This window comes from Coturnix japonica, chromosome 3 (genome assembly GCF_001577835.2).
Source record: "Coturnix japonica isolate 7356 chromosome 3, Coturnix japonica 2.1, whole genome shotgun sequence".
NCBI lineage: Eukaryota > Metazoa > Chordata > Aves > Galliformes > Phasianidae > Coturnix > Coturnix japonica.
Window position 1 is genome coordinate 75,389,696 of NC_029518.1, and position 14,415 is coordinate 75,404,110.

General features: G+C 39.1%; 1 protein-coding gene across 2 annotated transcripts in view; it reads right to left on the minus strand.

The window, feature by feature from the left end:
• The window catches only part of SMAP1 (small ArfGAP 1), an 84,451-nt gene that overhangs the window by 56,903 nt on the left and 13,133 nt on the right, over window positions 1-14,415 (minus strand). For both annotated transcript variants that reach the window (XM_032443264.1, XM_015859089.2), the window contains exons 2-4: window positions 5,532-5,665; window positions 4,774-4,859; window positions 870-945 (exon numbers count right to left, since the gene is read on the minus strand). In XM_032443264.1, coding sequence (XP_032299155.1) covers window positions 870-945; window positions 4,774-4,859; window positions 5,532-5,665 — 296 coding nt within the window. The remainder of the gene's footprint in view (window positions 1-869; window positions 946-4,773; window positions 4,860-5,531; window positions 5,666-14,415) is intronic.

Below are 14,415 nucleotides of genomic sequence, written 5' to 3' on the forward strand. Positions count from 1 at the left end.
GGATCAGGCCCAACCAGCATGGGTTCACGAACGACAGGTGCTGCTTAACCAACACGATCTCCTTTTGTGATTGAGTGGCCTGCCTGATGAGTGAAGGAAGGGCTGTTGACATAGTCTACCTAAACTTAAGCAAAGCCTTTGTCACTGTCTCCCACAGTATCAAGAAACACTTAGATGTTGTACTAAGGGACTAAGTTTAGTAGGGAAACATTGGAGGTAAGTGGACAGTTGAACTAGATGATCTTAGAGGCCTCTTACAATCTTGGTGTTTCTAAGAATGGCTTACATTCTCAAAACTGCTTTGCAAGGAAGTCATTCATCAGCTTACTGTGGCAACTGCACAGCTATCTGATTGAACAGCCATTATGTCTTACTGACCACGTTTGCTGTTACCAAGCACCTCACTGGAAGCAAGGTTTTAGTGTTTAGCAGAGTAGCAAGATCCACAGAATAGGGCTACACAACACCTTAAAATCCCATCAAGGTACTACAAAGAATAAGGAAAGAAAGACAAGAGGAACAGTAATCCTGTTTTATTCCCGTAACACAGAAAGGGACGCACAGAAAGAACTCCCAAGTACACTGTTAAAAAACTATTCATCACTGAAAGAGCAGAACACCACAATGTACAGGTTCTGAAGAAAGCTATTTCTTGGGCCATAATGGTTTGCTGTTATAAATATAACAGACAATGCAAGCTGCACTTGAAGGATGTAAGAATCAAATTTCAAGAGATAAAAGAAAACATTTATCACTGTATCAAAAAAGTTTTAAACCACAAATGACATTCTAATGTGTATAATGTTTTTTATATTTGAAACTCCCAAGTAAGAAAAGTGACAGAATTCTTAGCAAAACCGCTTACTTACATTGAAGGCATTAGCTGCGTTTTTATCATAATACTTCTTCTTTTCATACTTATCCCTGATGAAAAATTCCACGGCTCTGGAAATAGCTGGTTTAAGGAAAACATGCGTTCAGAAAACAGCACCAGTAACCTAAAAAGCAGACACGTTATTCAAATCAAAGAACTGCAGAAGATTCTGTTCTCTCAATCATTTTAAAACAGTAAAACAGAAAACACTCCACAGAAAACAGCTGCTACTTCATCATCCAAAAATCCTCTTAATTTAGAAAATTAACCAGTTTAATCTCGTAATGAAATGGTATCAGAAGGATATACTAGAAGTAGCCAAGTGTACCACTGCCATGATATTTGCAGTTAGTATTTATAAGCTGCAAATAATTAAAGCACAGTTTGCCATCATAACTTGGAAAACAGACTTGTTCTTCAGAAGAAATGTATATGTCTGTTTTTCAATATGCAGAGAGGACTTGCACAAACATCTCTGCAGAAAGGAAAGAAAACTAAAGCAATACTGACAATAATACACTGAACCAAAGGTGAAAATAGCAGCAAGCATAGTAACACTGAAACCAGAACATACAACTCCTCAGCTCAAACACAGACAGGGCATTAGCTATTTTCTTCAAGCATTATCTCAGCCCAATAAAGCAGCTCATCCAAAACAGTGAATATTTTAACTTCACTAAAGCTGACTCTGCAGCACCCGTAGAATAAATTTTAACTAATCTGTTCAGCAGTATCATTATATAATTTAGAAATCAAAGTTTCAACTATGGAGGCTGAGGTTCATTGCATTTTTAACTTCCAGATCATTTTTTCCCTTCAGTCAAGGGAAAAATACCTTAGCTCCATTTACAATCTCTTAAGATTAGCAGTGAGCTCACTAAGCTCAGTTCCTTCCTTCTGCACATCAAATTTTATCTTCAACAATAACACTTAGTTTCAAATGGTATGCAAGCACCACCTAAACACCTGCTTCATAAAAAGCTGCAATAACATTCTTTTTGTTCTGCTTACGTAGAAGCAAAATTGCTTCTGACAGGTTCTTGGCAATACCAGGTAAAGTATTCACAGGTAGGCCAATAGTCATATACAGAAAGAAGAATGCAGCTCACACAGCTGGTGAAGTGGCTTTTTAGCAATACAGCACTCCTCCCCAGAAAGCGGCCCGGACCCAAGACACTCTCCCTTTAGTGGATGGTCCTTATATGAACTTAGCATGGCTCTGCCCTGGGTCCACCCCTTCCTGTCAAACAATGTACCTGCCCTCCCTAGGTCAGCCACACCTCTTCACCAGGTGCTCAATCACCAGTTCAAGCCCTGACCTCACAGTTCCCTCTACACTTTCATACTTCTTTTCAACTTTATCTGCATTCTAAAGAGTATCTCACATGCACTCTGAAATACCAGTATTAAGATAGCTATATACACACAGTTCTTTACACATGAGGACTGACACTTTGCCCAAAATAAAGGTAAAAATCAAATCGCAGATGAATGGAATATGCAATGGAGTATGCTGAACCCGTAACTTTGGTACTTAGTTAAGAATAAACAGAACTACCTCAGAAATTTTATTTGCAGTGTGCATTATTAATTACTTGCTGCAGTGCATAAGCTAAGCATGAGGACAAGAGTTTCCCAGGATGAACACTTGATATATGGGGCAGTTATGAAGCCTGAATTTAAGAAGTATTTTCACAAGGTTTATTTCCAGATGCGATTACCCTGGGGTATTCAGTTATGTATTTTGAAAGACACATCCTTATTCAAGGTAACCCACGTGAATTTTTGAACCATGACAAAGGCTCCTTTGGCCAGTAACCATCTGAGCTCTTATTAAGCAGAACCTAAAACAGATGCCAAATCTGATTTCAGAGGCAATAAAAACAAAATGAAGAGACCAAAAGGAAAGATTTAACCTGCTACTGGAATAAAACCACTTTCAAACAGGAGGAAACTAGTGCCCACATATAAAACATCAAGATGATCCTCAGAGGCAGCTTCCAGGCCGGAGCCTCCTGCCAGGCACAAGAGAAGATGAAAACATGGCCAGAAAGTCTTGTGATCAATAAGTAGAAACGACTGAGGACTTTGATAAAAGACTTCCTTCCTCTAAGTTACTCGATGTCTCCATTCAGCTCCCTCGAAAGCAGCAGTATGAGTACGTTCTAGTACTACAGGAAGTCGAATGCTAACGTGCAATAATACATACCAATTCAATCAACATATAGCAATGAGTTATCACAGTTCACCCAAAAGATGATTCACAATATTACATATGTTCACAAGCAGAACACTTGTAAGACAATGATGATTTTGTAACGATACAAAAGATCAAAAACAAATGGCAAAAAGAAGCCCGTATTGCAGCAGCTTGTCACCACTGTCAAGCAGCTGTGCAGCTGCCAAAATTGAAGGGAAGAGAGATAAAACAAAATGTCAGCATCCTTGTTCCTGTTACTGTATTTTTTTTATAAAGATGACATGGTAAACTGAATTTATTTAATTTCACAAGTCACCACTAAGAAACTTATAGGAGACTACACAATTATCTCCAGTGTCAACAAAAAGTTTTAAATAAGCCTGAAAAGACAAAAGTGATTATTTTCTCAGTTGCCTGAGATTTACTGTGCAACAGAACTACTTTTGGCTTTACTCAAAACAAAAGCTTCAAGCATAGCGTTATTAGTTCTCCTGCAATAACACCATTACATTGAAGTTAGTTGCAGTACAAAATCTTCGAGGTCAAGTCTTAGGTAAGTTTTAACCTAAGCATTTCAGTCTTATGACAGATATCAAGTCTTACAGTATTACAGCTGGAAAATTACTGTGCTATGTAGTTCAAGGTTTGTTTGTTTGTTTTAATTATGCCTTGGTACATTTAACTCAAAAGCTACTGGAATATCAGAGACACATCGGTTTTACTCAAATGCACATTATCATTAAACCCGTGACCATTCAAAAGAAAATCTCCTGATACATAGCATGTCAAGCATACTATCTAATAAACAGAAGAACCATAATTGCTTTTCTATAGAGATGAAGAAAATTCATATCCAGTTAAAACTAAGTCAGTTTATCAGTCTCCATAGTCTGTATTAGACTTAAGAGAGCGAGGAAAACATTCAGCTTGCTTAACAATAACGTTTAAGATCTCATTACAATTAAGAGTTCCAATAAGACCAAGTGAAGCAAGTCCTACCTGTGGAATACCATCACTAAATCAGAAGCTAAATCAAATCTAAATTAATACTATTATCAGTTTCACAATGAATTCCCTGCATTCAAGAAGTATTATTTTTGAAGAAAAAGAATTATTTGTGGCAGATCATTTTTACTCCAGCCCCCCCTCTACCAGATACAGCTGCACAATTGGCAGCTGACAGAGATGTCTGGTTCATACAGAAATTCCCATGCTAATCATCTGTGCTCACACAGTTCACAGAGTGCATACACTTCAACTTCAGAAAACCATACACTTAATCTGGAGGTAGAAGTCTGTACTTCACTTGTGTAAGATCCAGTGACTTATTTTACATCACGATTCAGCTTATTATATCCTGTTCAAATTCTTCTAACTTTAGCTGGCAGTTATTCAAGACAAGGACAGAATTGAGAGCTCTCTGGTATCACTCCAACTTCCTACATATATGGAATTTATGCAGTCACTTCTTTGACAGTAAAAATAAATGAGGCTTGCCAAATCTCATTGCAAAGTAGATTTGCTATAACTGAAGCAATTTAAACCTTTTCTGAACTGTTCCCAATTTCTACTGCTTTTTCATACATGCCAATATCAATGAAATAATGAGTTGCCAAATGGAGAATTTTCTCGAAATAGTAATAACATCTAGATTGCACTTAAAATAATTTCAACATGAAAACTAAAGCAAAAAGGATACTGATCTGTTTGAGGTCTTCGAAAGTTCTCCGGTAGATTTGCTTCATAGAGTAATCTTGCTTTAGTATTTCCCATTTCTTGCATGCACTAAGGAAATGTAGAAAACAGTTAGTTCATGACCCTTGGATACTTCCAAAAATCTACTTGATATAGTCAGTATGATAAAGGTGTGATTAAATGATGCTGCAGGTTTTAAAGAACTTTAATGTCCCACAATTATTGCACTTAACGAGCTTCAGCTCTTTAACTCATTCAGCATCCCAAAGATTCTTATGAACACAAGTATTTCTAATCCCACACTTGGGAGGAGTTCAAAATTATTCACAAAACGGTTTAAATAATATAATTAGGTATTTGTGAATAGGTTATAGCTGACTAAAATCTGTTCAGTCCCATGGAATGAAACCTGAAAAATCTCTTGCACTATTTATAAAGGACATACACTGCTTTCAGAGAATCAGAAGACAGTCCGTGCAACACTTTATTAATATAGAATCACATTTGAAACGTTCAAAGGAAGGGAAGGTAAAATACTCTTAAGTATATCTCCTAAAAACCACAAGTATCTTTTTTTTGATCATGTAATTTTCTTGTCTGTGCAGAGGTATTAAGTTATCTTGCTGAACTGTTGCCCTAAAACATTTGAAAATCACTGTATATCTCCTGTCTCTATTATGTGCTAGTAAAACATGATAAACTCAACCCTTTCACAAATATTCCTAGAATTCCTTCCAATTTGAAAGCACACCAGCATTTTACCTGTATTTGCTCTGGTGTCCACTGGTCCAAGTTGACAGATTTGACCCTTGATATATGGACTCCAAGATTTCGATGTATTCCAGCACATCTGATGCAAATAAAAACACCAGTGTTCCATGAAGCCCATCGTGGACCTAAGGGAAATATGGAATTATATTAGTTAATTTCAAAGTTCCATATTCTGTGAAGATTTTCTTTGATATTATTCTATTCTAAGCAAAATGACATCTGAATAAAGGCTGACAATGCTTTCTCCAAGGCATCTGATTACTGCTAATGTGGTCAACCATTTTATTTATGACTTTCTACTTAACAGTGGTATCGTATAACATTTCAGTTAGCTGGGAAATACACCCTAAAGAAACTCTGAGAAGTTGGCTTATGAGAAGCAGTAAGATTTCTCTTACCTTCAAATAACACTTTACAGCTATGCATCAAATGCAAAGACCAGCAAAAAAAAAAATTAAAAAAAAAAAATAAATCAGTAGAAGATAACCCTTTCTCTCCAATTAAAAACCTCCTAAGAAAAGCATCTGCAACTGGCTTGAAATTAAATGCTGAGTAATATTAACGAAACAAATCCTTTAATACCCATTTATGCACGGACTACAAAACACTAGCATGCAAGCTCTTAGGGAACAATTATACAGGCATTTATAAAGTCAAGTGATCAAAATACCAAGATGTATTCCAGCATCCAGACGATTTATGAACCAGAACTCCCAAACACACCTATAAGAGAATCAAGTCTAGCTCCACTTGGGTTATTTGACTGTAGTAATTTCAAGTCAAATGCTCTTTAAAATTCTCTTTAATTTTTTTATGAGTGATCTGATGCAAGACTCAATCAAGTAAATCAAGTAAATTTGTAGATGATACTAAGTTAGGAGGAGCTGTTGACTCCCTTGAGGGAGAATAGATACCTTTGTATTACAATAATTAACACAGCCTATAAATACTTTCCTTGGACCTAGAAAATCAGGCCTCCTTCTCCCATCTTTAACTTTGGACTGGCTGGAGTCAAGCCACAACAGACAGCCTAACACAGGGCTGCTAACTCACTCTTCTGTGATACGGAAAGGAGGTAAAGGGTAAGTGAGAAAACTTATAGATAATGACAGTTTAGCAGGTGAAATCAAAGCTGCGTGCACAAGCAAAGCATGAAGAGGGATTTACTCATTACTTCCTATCAGGAGGTATAGGATGAATAGCTACCTGCTAGAAAGCAGGGCTTCAGTACGTATAACAGCTGCTTTGGAAAGCAATACAATGAACACCAACATGCTTCCTTCTCTCATCCTTGAGCTTTTAGTACTCAACACAACACTGGAATAGCAGTTGTGTCTCCACTCAGTTTCTTGTCCATTCAACCCTCTCACTTGAGAGGAAGAAGACAGGAAGGGAGAAGTCTTGGCAATGCACAAGCACTGTTCAGCATTAGCAAAAACAAGGAAGAAAGAAGTGGTTTCAGTTAGCCTCCATTCTTTGGAATTGCTGCACAAAATCCCAACACACATTTACACAGCCCTGTCTTTACTGCAAAAGGCTTTCCACTTACTAGCCATGTTTTGGGTAGACACTTTGTTTTTAATTTGTCTTGTTCATGATCTCAGCAAGTCAGACTACGCTATGTCCACTGCTTGACCTTTAAGACCATAAGTATTAAGATGACTGGCAGTTTTAGAAGTAATTTGCACCATCATAAAGTTAGGTTTCAGGGGTCAAGAGAGCTAACAATCACTCACTGAAACTAATGCTTGACAAGCCACACTTCAATGGAGAAACTAACTCTTTTTATGTAAGAACTAACATTAAAGCAGCTATTTTCAATACACATCTTCGGACAGCACAAAAGCCAGCAGCCTCTTGAACTATCATTTCCCCCACTCCACCAAGGACTACGTACATAGCTATACATAGCACAGGAAAACCCCACTATCAACACACAGTACTCTAGTTTTAGCGTTCTAGAATGGAGTTTTGCAGACTACCTGCCTCAACATATTAATCCACTTTCAGCTAAAGTTGTTGAATACAGCAAAAAACTTACTCTACATACTTCCTTTGCTACCTCATTATAGATAACATAACTTTGTTTATGCAGGTGCTTAATATAGACATGAGAATTTAAAAACAAGTACAGTAAGGTCTTGTGCACCCAACAGCCTGTCCAGTATGGAGAAAAACTGGATGGCTCACCCTCAGGTGATAAGGAACAAAGCCAGTTCTCACCGTGTTACTACAGTGACAGGAGACACTTATCTGTAGCATCTAGACATTAGGAAATATTACTTCTCAGAAAGGGTGGTCAGGCACTGGAATGGACTGCCCAGGTAGTAGAGTCACCAACCCTGGGGGTGTTCAAGGAAAGACTGGATGTTGTATTGAGGGACATGGTTTAGTGGGAGCTATTGGTAATAGGTGAATGGTTGGACTGAATGATCTTTTAGGTCTTTTCCAACCTTGGTGATTCTGTGATTCTATGATCTATGTACCATATTTTTGCCCTTCACAGTGTTCACACTGCCACTATAACTTTATTCATTTTCAAACAAAGTAGGGCTTATTTAACTACACATCCCATCAGTCTCTGACCTAGGCACTGCCCTTTAGGCCAACTGCCTAGTTCCCCATTCCTCAGACTTTCAGCTATCGTATCCCATATGCATATGTTCTACTTTGAGAAGATACAATCAGAACATGGGCTCTACATGACTGAAGTCTATTAGAATAATTTGGGATGAAGATTGCTAACCTAAAATTTTGTTAGCAAACACTGAAATCATAACATACTATAGTTACTATTCCCTTGGAAAGGAACAGTTTTGCTTATTCTCAAATGTTCATTAATTTTATTTAAGAAATAACTTAATTTCAAATAAAAATTAATAAAAGTCAATTATGGCCACTGTAAGCAGCGGATAGAAGAAGCTACAAAATTCTTCTGCATGGGCTTCAAAACTCTGGTTGAAGATGCAATATGACAGCCTGCGAACAAAAAGAACTCCAAGGTCAAAAGCAAAGCAGCAGCAACTGATGTTCCTGAATGCATACTTTATGTTAGCTTTGCTCAACACTCTGCAAAACATTTCGCGTCTGTAGTAAAGCCACCCTGACAAGAACAGCCGTCATCCTGTGCAACTTCAGTTGGCCAACATTAGCATGAAATGTTGTTTGATATAAGTTTTAATACAGTTTATTCTTTTTCAAGTTATTTGAATAGAAGCTTCGCACCAGAACAACTGAGCTGCGCTGCTTTCAGTGTACCATTCCTGATACAAAACCCACATCAAGTAACTTCTTCAGTCATTTAAGAGAAGGGCAACTTCACTGCTTCAAAATGCATTCAGTCTCTTTCATCATTAGCTAAAGATAAAGCTAGGAAAAGAGCCGCAGGACTTGAACTTGTCCTGAAAATAACTGATGAGTTTACAACTGTTCCAGCAGTCCAAGCAGTCTCTGAACAGTCTGGGTACACTCAAGAAAACACTTAGTCCTTTTCCAAAGACAGATTACTACCTCAAAGATGAAAATCTTGTTTGCTTCATCTGAACTTTTCCTTTTCTACACTCTCTACTGATTAGACTTAACTTCCAGTTCTTAATAGAACATTTGGCAATCTTCACTAGGACGTTAACAATTTAAATGACCATTAAAATAACCAATACCAAATAAAAGCACATCAGGTTTCTCGTGCATATGTAGTCATATTTGCAGCTGTAATTCAGTCACCTTAAAGCAAAACGATGATTCTCTGTATTATTTAAACTGGACCAGTTCCTTGCATGCCTTTAATGTGTCCCTTACGCCTCTTTCCTCCCTATTCCCACAGCTTGTTTTGGGCAAAATGCTCTTCTCCTTTATATTAGAAAGTAGATCAAGAAAGCAGCAATAAAAACTGCCAGCATTGCTGATGCTCCCTGTTAACATAACTAATGGAACTACAACTTACACACAGAGGTTTTTGTGGGTACAGCTAATCTAGCTCTTCAGGCAGCAACAACAGGAGTGGCAATGCTGAGCCTGGTTTAGCGCATCATAGAAGATAACACAAGCCAAAGTACATTAGTTCCAGGAAGCTCAATGTTTAAGTTTCTTCCCCTTCACCACTCCACCACTACCCGTTCAGCTTACAGGAGCAGCAGTGAAACACACAGAAGTAACTTTAATTCCCTTCTCTTTCGCTAAACAGCAGGAACATCGCGGACACTTTATTTGTCGAATAACTGGCTCCATCTTGTGGAAAAGCGAATTAACTGCAAGAAGATTTACAGGTCTCTTCACGGTTGCCAGCCAGTTCCTATAAGTCACCTTCTTCCCAAAGATATACCAAAATCTCAGAGGTTGTATCAGCATATGGACACACAGTGCTCTCTCTACATTACTTCTCAGTGTCATTCAGACAGCATAAACACCCTTCTACTAGAGACTTTAATGGAGTTATCAATAAATGTTTTCCAGAAACATTTATCCAAGCTGAGTTCCAAAGATCAGGAACAGGTGAGCATCCTGATACAGCAGATACACAGAAAGAAAACAAATAGGCAGCTGTGTTTAGCAGAGTTCAACAAGCATTTGGACAATACTCTCAGAAACACAGTTTGATTTTTGGGTGGTCATATGTACAGCCGGGATTGATCCTTGGAGGTCCCTTCCAACTTGGGACAGCCTATGATTTCATGAAAAAGAATGGCTAACATGAGTTCCACCTCCAACAGGCACGGAGGGAAGAACAAAAGCACAAGGGAAAACCAAAGTGACTCTCTGAATACCTCCTGTCAAAACATCACTAAAGACAGTGATTAGGTCAAAGAGAGACTAAGATGCTCAAAAGCCATACAGACATGTATTTTCAGTACAATCCTACTCACCATCTCCTACTGTTTGTAATTCAGATTGGCACATGCGCTCAAAACCAAACAAGAAACAAACAGAACAAACAGAAACCTTAACTGCAGTGTTAATAAGGTCTACTGAATCAGTTAAGCCTTGAAAACAGGAGGATGAAGCCAGGAAGAAAAATGTCAGATTTAATGAATTAAAAACCAGCCTTTCTTAGAAAGAATATCACAGAATCGCAGAATTGTAGGGGTTGGAAAGGACCTCCAGAGATCATGGAGCCCAACCCCCCTGCCAAAGCAGGTTCCCTACACCACGTCACACAGGTAGGCGTCCAGGCGGGTCTTGAATATCTCCAGAGAAGGAGACTCCACCACCCCCTGGGCAGCCTAATATGTGAGACCTTCAAGATTTTTGAAGAGCTTTCAGCAAAGAACCTGTGCAAGAACTACACCACAGGAATCTTTACACTCAAATAAAACGTTCTTCAAAGACCTTGCGTCTTCGTTCTTTAGAGAGTACTGATATGAGACTGTTTACCCACCATTTTCTCCACTCATTTAGTTTCTGATTGTCACCTGAAGCACATTTTTATGTCACACTGTTTCTCCACATTAAGCTCACTTTTTTCCTATACAGCAGAGGAGGCTACTACTCATTCTTTACCTCCATGCTTTATCCAAGTACAGCCTTCAAGTGCCCTTCAGATATGAATGCCTACATACACAACAAAATGCTCTTTTATATAAAAAAGGCAATAAGTATCTGTAGCTTGAAGAAACGTGCAGAACCACAGAATGGCCATGGTTGGAAGGGACCTTAAAGATCACCTTGTTTAAAGTAGTTAGTAGAAATCTCTTGCTCTTCTCTGAAGTGGAAGTCCTCCCAGAACAAGATTTTCAGTGGTTTTACCACACAGTCAAGGCCAGAATTTAAGAAGAAACTTAAAACTTCCTACATCAAGAAAAGCCCGGGGAGACTTCAAACAAGAGGAGCAGCTTCTGGTAGTTTTAAATAAAACTGAACTCAGCAACATGAAGTCGTGCTGAAGGTCAGCAATAAAAGCAATTATACGCTGCTAAAGAGCTCAGTTAGGTCGTGGCTGAGAATTGTACAGCTCAGGATTTATTGCAAGAACACTGGAAAAACAAGATCTGGATGCATAACGTGGCTATTTTTAGCCAAAATCTCGTAAGTGCTGTGGAGTTGCAAGGACACAATTCCCACAGGTCTGTTTCTTCCATTTGAGCAATGCATTTTCATCAAAGCCATCAACAGAGCCATCAAGCCCAGCCCTTCTCCTAACTGCAGAAGCCACACAGAAAAGCACTGACTCCCTGCACAGTCTGTCCTTCCCCTAGAACTCAGTGAAATCCCAATCAGCCAGTTCCATTTAGCCCTTCAGCTCACTAATACATACTCCAATAGCAGCAATAATTGTGTAATGTGTTTCAAATAAAGACAGTACCTTATTTCTACAACTGTATGAGGCCTTAACTAGACTGGAAGTTCTTTCAGTTCTATTTAGCCACAGAATTAAGTATACACTATTGATCTACTCAATAACCATATATAGCTTCAACAACAAAAATTCAAATCCAAATTATAACTACTTCAACTCTGGGATATATTCAAGTAACACAACAGATGGAACCAAAATATTTCAGCCTCACTAACAGTCACATATTAGAAATATGAGTTTGACTGAATATCAGATTTCCCCAGTCACTCTTACCACCTCCAGGTAAGCAGGGCCAGAACCAGCTATTAGAAGCAGCAGTGCTAGCATGCCTGCCAGGCTCGAGCTCATTACCCAGCACATATGAAGAGCACAAGCAGAGTACATGGGATGCTTCCATAACAGCGCTCTCAGTCTTGCAGAATGGTAGCACACCACTGTGTACCCTTTGGAAAGTAAAGTCATTGTTCTTTCACATCAGAAATGTCACAGGTACCAACCTGGACACATTCAAGAAGCCAGCAGTCTTAGCTATCAAATCTGGGTTTGGCTAAAGAGCAGCGCTCTGATTTCATTCAGCCTGTTGGCTCAAAGAGAAAGCACTGCTCCTGTCAGAGTTCAATCTGCAAGAAAAGAAGTGTGCAAGCATTTCCTCTTAGCAGCATCTGGTATTTTCTATAAAGACAAGGTTATGTTGCATTTCACATTTCCAATAGAGGCTTCTGGAACTGGTCTTGACTACAATTCTTCCCCTGTCAGAAAGGAACTACTGAAAGGTTTGCTGTTTTTAAGTGAACTTATATTCCTTTCATATGCAGAAATAAAAGGAAAATGTGGGGAACTGTGACTTCCCTAAAATGTTTTCATAAGTTGATAGCTGCACACTGAAAGTACCACCGATAAGAACAAAACAATATATATATGTATATCTGTGCTACTCTGTTGGGACACAGCGAGTGCCCCCTGAACCAGTCACAAAGCATTACAAGCATTACAAGCATTAAATTTGAGGTCATACCAACAAATAAGTGGGAGAACCACCCCTTTGACCAGCTGGTTTAACGCACTCCAAAATGTGGTTTGCCCTCTTGGCTGTCAGAGCACAGTGCTGGCTCATGTTGATCCTGGTGTCACCAGAACCCTTCACATCTCTCTCTGCCAAGCTGCTTTCCAGCCATTCATCTCCCAGTCTGTACCTGCACCCATCATTACCCCAACTCAGGTGCACATACCAGCATTTGCCTTTGTTGAACTTCATGCTGTTGCTGACTGTCCAATGCTCTAAGGCATCTAGATCCCTCTGTAAGTACTCTTGTTATTCAAGGAAGTGAACAGCATCTCCTGGTTTCGTATAATCAGCGAACTTGTTGAGGATGCATTCCACTCCATTTTTTCATCACTGATGAAACTGCTGAACAGAACTGGCTATTGTACTGAGCCCTAGGGAACACCACTTCTGTCCAGAAGGCAGATGTAGCCCCATTCACTACAGCTCTTTGGCCTCTGAGGTTCAGCCAGTTCATCAGCCAGCACAGCATGAATTTGTTCAACTCACAGTTGGACAGTCTGACTAGAAGGACACTGTGAGGGTCTGAAAACAAGAAAGATTACATCCACTACCTGCTCTTCATCTACCGAGCAGGTGACTATCATAGGAGGTCAGATTACTAAGGCCAGACTTTCCCTTGATGAACTTATGTCGACTAAGCTAGATAACAGCTTTGTTCTTCAATTACCCTTTTAATATACCTCCCCCCTCCCAGGACAACTTTCCCCATAATTTTTCGGTAACTTTGCCTTGTTTGCATTCAAAGCTTTTGCTTTACTTGTTAAACCACCTTTGCCCATGAGTTTCCTCACCTCTACCTTTTTGGTTCTCTCTCCCATCCCACCAAGGGGCGATGAGCAAGTAGCTGAGTGCTAATGGCATTACCCATAACATCCCTGCTCAACACAACAGTACACTCACCAACCTTCCTCCCCCAGATATGTATCTTCTTTGCTCACCTCTTCTGCAGGTTAAACAGACTGGAGTACGCAGATTGTAATGCTGCACCACTACTCTTATTTTCTACCAAGCTATCCCCCTACAGTAACAAACTGTAGTTCAGGCACAGGAATTTCTTTCTTACTACATAAATGCAATCTCATTCTTGGATAATCCCCAAATTATCCCGTAACAGTACTACTAACCTTCAAAGCAGCACTTGCTATGGACGTCAAGGTATAAACTTAAGGAAAGAACAAGGGAAGGAACAAGTTGAAAACAGAACCAGCCTTTCTGAGGGCCAACCCACAAAACAGGAGATACAAATATTGCTCTACAAGATGCTTAACATTTGCTTTTTTTAAGAGATACAGCTGCTGTATTTACTCAGCCAGTGAATAAAAATCAAAGTAGTTTAGGTGAGAACTGGTAATAAAACTCATGAGATCCTTCCAGACCAGCCTGATGCTCCAAGCAGTTGTAATTAGATCGGGCTACTCAGGACTTTGTTCAGTTGTCTTAGACACCACTAAGGTATGTTCCCATAACCTCTGAACAACTTGGTATTTGAACACCCCATGGTTAACAAAACCAATAAA